We start from the raw sequence: 12,288 nt of genomic DNA, 5'->3' as shown, positions 1-12,288 counted from the left end.
CTCTGTGTTCCTTTTATTGCGTGTGAAGTGTCCGTTTAAAATTTTACAAACTGATAGACAATAACTTAATATTTCAGTGTTTTTAAGAATAACATTATTAATTGACTGCAACAAAACATTATTGTTTATATGTAAAGACGTTGTGACGAACAATTAGTTTACATTAATGAGTGGATCGTAGTTTGAACATGGGCCTAAGTTACAAACGACTCTCGGCAGAAACGGCTCCAAAATGATTCATAGGTCTGTGCGTCTAATTCGAGCTGATTTGGAAACTGGTGAATTGTTTTTTTTTTTAAGTACTCGTTAAAAAAAGCAGTTTGTATTATTTGTTCGTGAATTGTGTTCGTTCGCTATTGATGAAATTGCAAACAGCTTCACGGTTTAAATTTTAAATGGTTATTAGCTTTTTTGTTGTATTTCTGGCCATTTTAATCCCAATTTGGGGTTGTGTGAGTAAATGTTTTGACTGATTTAATGCTTGTAGCTAGTCTTCTCAGCTCTTTTTATAATGGTTATACCAATTTGGCTTGGAAAATAAGAAAAAAAAAACTTGATAACCAAGCAGAAAAGGATGTGTAAGTTCAAGGGATCTATTGCCTCGCTTTTGGAGCCAGTGGGCCTCAGGTTTCCCATGGTTTCAAAGTGTTTTATGAGTAATGCGTATCAATCACTCTTTGGAGTAAACAAGATGCCACACATAAACAAGCCACATCTGTTGGCCAATAATTGCACATTGTCTAATTTTAAAGGTCTGGAAGTTTAACTGGCACGGAGGAAAATAACGAGTTGGAAGGAAGGTGGGCCGACACCTTTACAACAAGCTCACCAGGGGATGGTTTTGTTTTGGGGGGAAACAACAAAGTTATGTGAAATGTGGATTTTATTAGAGAAGCACAGGACAGAGTTTGGAGTTCATTGCTATCTTCCGCAGGCGGTTGTGCAACTAGTTGCTGACCTGATCCGGCCTTTAAAAAAAAAACATTTTCACAACCTATGATTACCACATTTCTTGTCGAGTGCTGCATTTCTGTCATTTCCAAAGGAATTGTCTCAAGCCTCAAAATTTCCCAATTTCTCGCTTTCTTTTGGCGTTTGACATCCTAGATTTTTACTTCACGCCAGAACAGAAACAATGCAGATAAATTTCCAATAAAAACGCTAACCTCGCTCTCCAAACCAAACAGCGGACCTCTCATTTGTTTTGATGGTTTGGTACTGATACTAGCTATTAGCCATTTATTTGCTACAACTTTCAACAGAGTATCCTTGTTTTTCTTGGTTGTGTAACTAAGTGGCAGACACATATTTCACCAGGGCCTCAGGCCGACTATGAGGTCTTGACTGTGAATTTCCAGTTAGAAGTAGGTAGCAAGAAACAGGGTTAGTGCAAAGCACATTGACATGACGCCTCTATAAACCCTTTGTTTTAAGAGGACTTATTCCAGATGGCATCTGTTATGCGCAAAATATGTCTTGCATTAGGTCTTGGATGCATTAATACAAAGTCTAATATTCAAAAGTAACAACTGGCAGTGGAGAAAGTGTTTTTTTTTTTTATTATTTGTGCGCGGTGCTTGGCAGATCAAAGAGAACGCCGAGAGCTATATTGCACAGGTGACTGTAAAGGCAGGTTTCATTACAGCATATTTCTCTAGGCCCGGGAATTACTGCCTGCTTTGCTCACACGCACTACCGCACACATATGCTTTCACTTTGGATTTGGAGTTGGTTGCAGAACTTTACTATTCAGCCCAATGAGCGCTTTTAGTCCACCAGGGGTTTCGGTTTGATCCTTGATGTTTACGGCACCTCAGGACTCATGAAAGAGGCCGAAAAGAATTTGCATATTGTATTGTACTCTTTTATAACGTAAGCTTTCGTACGAGCATGAAGAAACATAACAGACTATCAACAAACAAGAGAAACTGTGCCAAGCTTGGCGTGTTTAAGCTGATGTTTTTTGAAGTACAAACAAGAATTGATCTGTCATTCACGTACAAAGCAGATTGTATGCATATTAAAGCTTTTATCTGTCTATAACAAAGCAGCGACTTTTTAATATCTCGGATTGTTCTCTGAGGAAAAGACTGCAGAAGACACTAATGTGAACGAGCGTCATAATATTTCAGAACTCATTGTTGAGAATCTACATTCAGAGAAGTTCTCTGAAGACCAAACGAGATCTCTATAGAGATGTAATATCGCAGTCATTTCTTCTGCTTTTCAAGGTGTTTTCCAGAAAAGAGTCCACTCATTTGTATAATAATAACTCATTTTGGATAATCTACAAACAGTCGAATATGTCTCATCAAGTTCTTTCAAGACCAAATAAGTTCGCTTTAAGATTTCAGTCATTTCTTCTGCTTTTCAGATAGACTTGAGGAGACTATATTTAACATGTGTATCTTAATACACTCTTAAAAATAAAGTTGTTTAAAGGATCTTCACAGCAATGCCATAGAAGAACCATTTTTGGTTCCAAAAGAACCATTCGGTCAATGATTCATCCGAAGAACCTCCTTTTCACAACCTTTCTGATTTGTGGAACCATTTGTTGAACCATTTAGTCAAATATGTTCTTCTATGGCATAATGAACCACCTTTATTTTTAAAAGTGTATGTCAGAACACATTAAAAATGAGTTATTGGAGAACGTAAATATGTCCCAAGACTGAATGAGATCTATATAATATATAAAGGCTATTTTTCTGTTCTTCTGAGAAAAAAAGACTAACCCCCGACTCTAACCCTAAAGGTACTAAACTCATATTTGTCTCCATGTTTCTCCCAACACCATAAATGTACTTCATATTACCAACTGAATCATGTAGGTCGCTTTTTACTTTTCGGATTTTTATTATTAAAAAACGCTTAGATACCAGAATATAAAGTCGCAGAAATTCTGAGTGTATAAAAACTAGAAGTCTGTCTTAGTGCTAAACATAAATTACATATAGAACATAACTTCACTTCCGTTCCAGTGAAAAGACACAGCTTAGTTTATTTTAGAAAACAAAAAACAGAAATGAAACACGAATGGTCATAGTACATATAAAGTCCCTGACCGTCCACTGGGGTCGATGAGTATGCTATACCATAGTGAACCTATAGTGGGCCCCCTTCATCAGGATCCAGTACAAAAGATCCCATTGTCCTTCCCTGTGCTGACAACCCATGGTGTATATATATAGATGGTCCTATGATTTAAAACATCACAATTAAGCATTGTACATTATTAAATCTAAATAAGAAACGGTGATTTCTAATCAGTTTAACAATTCTGTCCTGCTCTGCTTACTTTACTTTACTTTTTATTCCAGTGAACATTTGTTTGAGTTGCTTTATTTATGAAAGCCGATTTCTTTGTAGACACGTGTCTTGGTTACGAGAAAGCAATTAGACATTTTGAACGTTATTTGTCATTTTGTGTATATCAGTAAATCGTATAATGTTAATATTTCGGTCTGCTTGAGTGATTAAAATCTGTTTGTTACTGTAAAATGTACTGATAACAGCTTTGGCTGCCCACATGATGAATGAAAGTTCATCAAGATTGGCCTCTCCGGCAACTGTAGCCAATAATAACATAATGAAAGAGTATACACACATAAACATAAAACACCATCATGTTAACACACGTAGCAAACAAAATGCATGCACACTTACACACATGTGTATATATATGTGTGTGTGTGTGTGTATATATATATATATATATATATATATATATATATATATATATATATGTTTATTTGCATTCAAAATAACTTTTTGTTTACAGAATTTATGCATCTCTCTCTATATATATGCATTTATGCATCTCTCTATATATATCTATATATATAAAATACACAAGTGAGTGTGTAAAAATGTTAAAATATTTACATGAAAAATTGCATATGTATTTATATTTATGGTTTTATAATGCATGAAAAAAAAAAAAATATATATATATATATATATATATATATATATATATATATATATATATATATATATATATATATATATATATATATATATATATAAATAAGTAAATAAAAGTAAATAGTAAATATAAGTAAATAAAAAAATATATATATATATATATATATATATATATATATATATATATATATATATATATATATATATATATATGACTAATTTTATCCACGGAGTGCATTATTAAAATAAAAAATGCACTTATCCATTTACAGTAGCATTTTACTATTGCATGTTGACTGAGAGATCACAGCCCTGCGCGTCTCTCTGCGCGTCTCTGCTCTTCCGACGGTCTGGAGAGATCGAGAGCGCGCTTCAGCGCCGCACAATCCAATCCCCCTTGGTGACGTCGATCAGTTTCCGCTGTCAGTCATTCCCCTCCTCGTGCCTCCTCTACTATCGCTAGAAGAGTCGCTCGGGCGAAAAAAAAAGTCCGACTGATCGACCTACGGACTACAAACTTTCTCCTAACACCTATACCTCGAAGAAATGGACCTGGGATTATGGAATTAAAGCAAGGAGCGCTTGCGATGGAGATTTTATTGCTGGAGCTGCTGCTTTGTTGTAGTCTGACGGCGATTCGCGGTGAGTAAAATAGTTTTGTGGAGTTTTTTTCCTACGGCTCTGAGGTGTTGGAGTCATTATATCACCGCGAACAATGTGATACAAAGTAAAACGCACGAGCGCGAAACAAACTCGCGCAGGGTAAGGTTTCGCGAAACTTTGGCGCATTTTGTTTTGTTTCGCGCGAGCCTGTATTTTGATCGTTTGCGTGTTTTTAGAAATGCTGCTGTGGTTTTGAGAGCAAGCTTTAGCGAGTTAAGTCTGCTTAAAGTTGAGCTCGTTTGAACTAAACTGCAGTCCGCTGCGGGTTTGTTAAACGAGATGTGCGCTTCTGGAAATCGGGTTGAAGCTTTAAAACTAAAAAGCAACTTTTTGATAGTGTTTGACACGTTTGGTCGGAGTTTTTAAGCTTATAGGGCTTGTAAACCGCTCTGGTTGTGTGTTATGGAGGCCTCGGTGGTGTCGGATGTCAAACAGCTTGAAAAAAAGAGTGCAAAATTATAAAATTGTGTTTTAAAACTCTTTTAAAGACGGTTTTTTTTTACCTGACCTTCATCCGAAGTGTTAAGACACAATTTGGCGCATAACGATACAATTTCAACAAAAACGCTGCTAAAGTTGATTAAATTAAAGACTTTCAGGCAGCTCAAAGACCCCTAATAAAAAAGCTATACACCTCATAATAACTTTCAATAACCTAAACAGATATTACTAGTGCTTAACAGGTAATTAAAATGTAAACAACTGTAGGTAACACCTACTAATCGTCTATATTGGTAGTTTGTTTATTTGCTTAGGTTAAAATGTAAATATATAAATGTTAAGTCTGCCATTAACTAGTCGTCATTTCTAGTCTTTCACCATATTAACTATTTAAAATGGACCTGCAGAGTAATAAATAAATTCTTAAAATGATAGTCGTCCAATGTTACGAATACCAGATGCATACAGATTATAAAAGAAAGGCTAAACGCTTTTTAATTTTCAGCTTGTATAGCTACTATATACGAGTGCAAATGGAAATAACCTTGACACAAATGATTAATATCATATAGTTTCATCGTAGCCTTATAAAGAAGCGTCATTGAAAACTTTCCTGTGACAGTTGCTGATGAGAAATTGCCTTTCAAACGGGCCTGTGCTTAAATATTTATAGTTTTAACACCATGTACTCATTACTGGTTTGATGGGTTTGTATGGTTTGTATTCACGCCTAGAGAGAGAGAGAGAGAGATTGAACTTAGATTGGTGTTATTTCTGGGGCAAGGAAGCAGAACCGTGTGAATGGTTTAATTCAGATGGATTGAGTCATATTATGTGCCTTAACTCATATTTGTTTATGTTCTATTAAGAACTTCATCCCAAATATTTACAGACAGATATGTGGTCCATTTCATCTCAGACTACTCTTCTGTCTCATTGAGTTATTTATGCATAAATAATCCTTAAGATGATTCGTTTCTTCACTTAAGATGATTAGACTAGTCTTCTAATCGAGAAGTCTTTGCTTAAATAATGGAAAGACGATGGGATCGTGTGCATTCGAATTGTAAGAAATGTGAAATTTCAGATATTTGAATGCTGATCAACGTGTTCTGTTAAGCTTTTTTATGGTTGGTGATTGAACTTGTGTTAAAAGTCATAATATAGTGTTACTAAGTTGTTAGAACAACATGAATTCAATACGGTCCTGTAAATAATAAAGGTTCCAGTTGGATCCAAAAATGTTTTACAGCCTGATTCTATTGGAAAACCTTTTAATAGGTTCCACAACAAACAATATAATTCTTCTCTTTATATATGGGTGCTTTAGAGAACAGTAAACCCAATTGAAAAGCTGTAAAGTGAAGAACTTACCGGTGCCAAAAAACACAGAAGAACCTTTATTGTTAAGAGCGAGGGAACAAAATCTACTTCTTCTTGGATGAAATGTTCTGATTTTGGCTTTATGAAGTACTTCAATTATTGCAGGCCTGCATTGTCTGTAGCCGCTGTTGAGCTATTACCAGCCATTATATTGCAATTTTGAGAACAGACCGTAATGTTATTTTTCTTTGGAGTTTGGGCTTGGTGTTCTTAAATGTTTCTTGTGAAAAAACGCATTAATTCAGGTCACGTCAATAGCGATTTGTTGACACGTAACTATGCAAGGTTGGAAATGTCTGGCAGCGAGCATCGCTGCAAATGTCAGAGCTTCGTCTCTGGAGTTTTTCTAGTAGTATTAATACAAATTTAATAAGTTGTAACCCAGTGTCTTTACACCATTTTTCCCCCGTTTTTGTGTATTCTAAGATGAATGTGGTGTAGTAAAATCTGTTACGTGTAATGCTAATTCAACACACGTGAACGACAAAAGTCCTTGTTGAATTTTAGCATAACAAAAACCACAAAACTTTTGATGCAATTGTCAAGCTCTTACTGCCAATGTCAATCACTTCTTAAGCTAATTAAACACGTTTGCATTTGAATGAAGGGATTTTTTTTGGTGGGGAAATGGGAAGGAAATGTATCAAACAGTCCCTATATTTCATCCTGGACTTGCAGGACTTTTTTAAATGATTAAAGATTATCATTATTTAAAAAAAAAAGTGTAGGCAGTTTAGACCTGATGGATGAATAGGTGTGGATAATATTTTTAAGATCATAGGAAGTTGTCTCAGAGTTCACAGTAAAAAAAAAAAAAAAAATGTTTGCATACTTCTATATTTTTTTTTAACACAATCTTGCTTTACTGTATGGTCTCTTGCTGATAAGGGCGGGAGGAAGTGAGCGACCAGTTTTGATCGTAATCAGGCAGCTCAGGTAGGTAAAAGGAGATTGAGGACAGGGGAAGAAAGCAGAGATAGTAAATGAGCTGAGCTTTTCATTTGAAGCTCTTTTACCCACTTTCCAGGACTTTTCACGTGTTCGTAGACCTCTAGCCTCTTTTGTTCTCCTCCCTTCTGAAGACGGTTAATTCTGGTGACAAGCTCAGACTCCTTTAGCTGTTTCTTTGTGCTCTTCCTCTACAAAGGAGGAGCCCGGTGGGCCCAGGTGCTCTCAACTCCCCCTCCTGGCACTACAAAAGTCGGAGAAGAGCGGAAGTTCCTAAGTCATATGGGTGCTCGGGTATAGACTGGAAATGATTTCTCCTAGGGACGTCTGTTTAGGGAGATTACCAATCTTCACGCAGCGGCTGAAATTTATTGCTGGACTTTGACTGATTTTGTTTCCTCTAGTAAGCCGCGGTGTTCAAATGTCCATTGAAACAAGGCTCTCTTTGCTTTTGTCCTCTAGATCTCTGGCACGTTGCCTCTAAAACCATTACTAAGTTGCTGGAGTTCATCTGTTTTCCCTTTTCTTTCTCTTAGTGAGCTCAGATGTGCTCTGTGACAAAGATCTGTGTCCACAGAAGTTGTGAACTTGCAGAAACTCCTTTCGCTAGCGTTTGAGTGGCTTCTAATTGGGGTCTAAATCTGGAAAGATCTGCAAAAAGTTGAACTAGAAAAATAAAGTTTGTCAAAACAAGTCACTCTGAAGTAAAAAATGAAGGATTTATGTCTGTCTGTGTTTCTGAATCCATCCGTCTGTCTGTCTGAGGTAAATATTAAGGTATATATCTCTATTTCTAATTATGTCTATTTATCTGTTTATTTGTCTATTTATCAGTCTGAGCTAAATATTAAGCTTGTATATCTGTCTGTCTTTCTGAATCCGTCTGTCTGTCTGAGGTAAATATTAAGATTGTGTCTCTTTCTTTCTGAGTCAGTCTATTTATCTATCTGTCTGTATATTTGTCCATCTACTTATGTCTGAGGTAAATATTAAGGCTATCTGTCTGTCTACTTGTCTGTCTGAGGTAAATATTAAGGTTAATCTATCTATAATGAATATAATGAAAGTTAATAATCTTTATTAAAAGACCTACGACAATACATTTGAAAAACCTAGAAGGAACATCAAGTAGGGCTGGGCAATATATATATATATATATATATATATACATATATATATATATATATATATATATATATATATATATATATATATATATATATATATATATATATATATATATATATATATATATATATATATCTCTATCAATATATTATGCTCTACATAGAGCTGTAGATCACTGTCTTTCAGGGTAGTTGTCAGTGATCTACGGCTCTGTTAACTGGCGCTCCATTTTAAAACGGGTGATGGAATAATCAAATAACCGCTTTTATTGATGACACGCATAATAAATTGATCGATATATATCGCCCAGCCCTAACAACCCCTAAGACTACCCCTAAATCTACTTCTCCTGAACTATAGCCTAGCTATCCATCAGCTAATGTGTTTGATTGTACTAACTGTAGTGAACTAATGAACTGTAGTGAGCAATCTAGTCTGTTTGGGTGCAGGGGGGCTCCTTGTGGTTCTTCTGCATCATGCTGGTGGTGGTGGTGTTTTTTCTCGCACATTTGGGCCGCAGAGGTCTGTGTGATCTCATAAAACAGTGCAGCTGTTGGGACGAGGTTATCTTTTAATCCCCACTGCTCTGTGCTCGCCGGGGAAGGAGGTGTCAGAGTCCTCCCAGGCTCTGCTGGACCATTCCAAAGGCTTTTCTGTGCAGATGGAAGCATATGCTGCAATTATGCCGCTTAAATGTCGCGTACATCGCCAATACTCCCACCGAACTGTGGAATATGTATATGCTTGAAGAAGCTGATAAGAAGAAAGAATAGACCCGCATCTCCTTTTCAACTGTGATTCAAATACATCTGTCTTTGTAGTCGGAAAGATGGAAGAAGGGAGTGAAAGAGGCGTACTAGATGATTGAAGAACAATCTTTGGGCCAGGCGGAACAAGGACGGCCGATTATTGTTTGATGTGTGGGGTCTGTTGCTTACTTCACGCCTCTGTCACTGTTTAGTAGACGGAGTGCTGTGTTTGCATGAAGTGTATACAACTGTAAATCACGCTAAAGTTGCGTTTAAACTTAATTGAAAGACACTTCTTGTGGTCATAGCTGGGCATTTAGTTTGTGATCACTAGGAAAAGCTTATTTCAAACGTTTGGTTTTGCATTTGGTAATTTGTCCTGGAACTGGTTATTAATTATTATTATTTAATTGTTATAAATGACCCAGGATATAGAGAAGTATCTATGAAATCTGACTTAGGTGTTTATATTTGGCAGTTGCTTAATATGCATACAGTTGTAGTCAACGTTTACAATACATATACTTTACATCTGCAAAATGGGATCAAAATGCATTTAGTGCTTGCCTAAATAAGATGTTTCGCACAAGAATATGTTTGCATACAAGCCACAAGAGAAAATAATTGAATAAAAAAGAATGTTTATACATGCTTGATTATTTTTGACGAGTCCCTTGTTTTTCCTGAACAGTTAAACTGCCTACTGTTTTTCAGAAAAATCTTTTAGGTCCCACGTTTTTTTTTTTTCATTCTTTTTGTTTTAGCATATTTTGTGAATTTGAACCCCTCCCAATAATTTGGACTCTATTACAGAATGTACACTATTACGCTCACTGATGTTCAAGACTTTTTGTTAGTTTGTAAAAGTTTATTTGCGTTCCACCTTTAAACTAATAGGGCTGACAGTTTAAGTACATATAATTTAATTATGTATAAACTAAATTATATATAAAATAATTAAAATGCATACATTTAGTTATGCATCCTATCCTAATGTGTTATTTTTTTCACACAATGTGGAGAAAATAGTGGTTAAAGATGCTTTATTTTTTTGTTGTTGTTGATAAACTTTGTTGATAATGTTATTTTAATATTTACATTATAGCTACAAAACAAACTGTTTACTTTTTAATCCTTTTTTTAATCAGTCACAATATTTCAATGTTTGGAGCCACTCTTTTAATATGTGAATGTTGTATTTATAGTTGTCTGTAGTTAAAAGACCTTGCTATGTTATCCCAGCTGGCCAGTGATTCATAAAGTAAAATGTGATGACTCTTAAATGTAGGAGATCTGTGGTGGTTCGCTCGCACCTTTTTTTCTTCAGAGGAGCTTTACAGGACACCTACATGCTGGTGGTTTTCCTTCCTGGTGGTTGCTGATAAAATAACCCTCAAGCCAAAAATTGTTGCGGTGTTTGCTTTTAGATAACACCAAATCACATATCTTGCACTGTTTAGTCTCATAAGACTGCTTGCTTAGTGGATGCCGGCCTGGGCAGAAAGCTGCGATCACGTGATGGAAAATGCCACTTTAGGATCGTCGAAATCTCAAAATAAGGCAAGAGTTGCTTTTACTTTTGCTCATACTTTAGGTTGGCCTCTTAAGCAAACCTCTAATCACAGGTATTAAATTTTTGCGCGTAACTCATGCTGCAAAGTTTGCAGCTACAAATACGAATGATGTCTGAAATCATCTAGTTTGTTTACTTTTCTAAATGATCAGATGGGCAATCCTGATAAAATAGGTGAGAAAAAAATCATGCTGGCACTGAATGGTTCAAATTCATTAACTTCTGTTTACAAGAGGTTTAACCACTTTCTTTTGAAATACATTTTTAAAAAGGTGCTTCACGACGCCACTGAAGAACCTTTTTTATCTAAATGTTTCCATAAAGAACGTCTTTTGTTTCACAAAAGGTTCTTTGTGGCAAAAGAAAGTTCTCCAGATTCTAAAAAGGTAAGAAGCAGATGGGTTTTGGGTTTTTTTAAAGCCTGGCTCACAATATAGTGTTTCTAGCCTGATTTAGCCCTTATTTTCCCCTTGTGAGAATCGGAGGAAAAATGTTTTCTAGCAGCTTCATCGATCCCGATGGTAATGTGAGGTGTTCACCGATAGATCTTGCTCCTCACAATCTGTTTGCGCACAAATTGAGGCCGCCCGATCATCCCAAACATTTAAGATATTTAAATCAGGATGATGAAGGTTATATGATTACATCAGTACTTTCATTATAGCCAATTTGCAACCACAAAACAGCTGCTGTAACGGCTCTTTTGGAAAGTGGAGATAGTTTTATAGTAACAGGACTGTCTGATAATAATATCTTGTGGTGTGTGATGCGCCACGATGTTGAAATCTTGTAGCGATGGAAGATAATCTGCGCAGATTCTCCTTATGTGTGCGCCGAAACCAGATTTCATAATCGGTTAGGATTTTAAAACTCCTGTAGCGTGAGCCCAGCTTAAGGGACCCTCGATTTTGAATGTTTTTTTTTTCTGTGGTATCACTGCGCAGAACCTTTTTAAAGCACATTTATTTTTAAGAGCGTAAAATCAGCAATTTGTTTTATTTGTCAGCCTCACAGTGTGATGTTGGAGAATATGGATCTCATAATTGATGCAGTTAAATTTTAGAATGATACTAAAAGGTACAAAACGCTACATCGATGAGACGACAGTAAGCATGTAGTAGAACCGGTTTTTCAGCAAAGTTGATGATAATTCAAGTGGCCTTCAAAATTTGCTTACCAAATGTGACACACTAGGCTTTTTTATGGATAATATTTACCTGTGAGGAGTTTTACATGTTGTTATTAATAGCAGCACTGCGAATAACAGAAACGCGCAGTTGCTTATTGATGGTGGCATGCTTCTTAGTAAAGTGGCATGCTGGTAAACCACAGCAGGACGTCCCAGCTCTCAGCACTCTCACCATAGTCATTGTGTCTGCGTCTAATGACATCATATGTCCTCTCCACCCCTCACCCCCTGGAAGTTATTGACTGGGACGTGAGTGGCACTTGCTGGCACATGCAGACGGGCGC

The 12,288-nt window shown here is 36.1% G+C and overlaps 1 protein-coding gene across 2 annotated transcripts in view; it reads left to right on the top strand.

Moving 5' to 3' along the window:
• The first annotated feature begins 4,348 nt into the window (after positions 1–4,348).
• The window catches only part of lrp5 (low density lipoprotein receptor-related protein 5), a 55,287-nt gene continuing 47,347 nt past the window's right edge, over positions 4,349–12,288 (top strand). Inside the window, exon 1 of one of the 2 annotated variants that reach the window (XM_043227707.1) lies at positions 4,349–4,572. In XM_043227707.1, the coding sequence (XP_043083642.1) occupies positions 4,491–4,572 (82 nt within the window). In that variant the 5' untranslated portion in view covers positions 4,349–4,490. The remainder of the gene's footprint in view (positions 4,573–12,288) is intronic. The other variant, XM_043227708.1, reaches the window with a different exon arrangement.

This window comes from Puntigrus tetrazona, chromosome 25 (genome assembly GCF_018831695.1).
Source record: "Puntigrus tetrazona isolate hp1 chromosome 25, ASM1883169v1, whole genome shotgun sequence".
Taxonomy (NCBI): domain Eukaryota; kingdom Metazoa; phylum Chordata; class Actinopteri; order Cypriniformes; family Cyprinidae; genus Puntigrus; species Puntigrus tetrazona.
The sequence above is the reverse complement of the archived record's forward strand: the minus strand, read 5'-3'. Positions and strand labels throughout refer to the sequence as shown.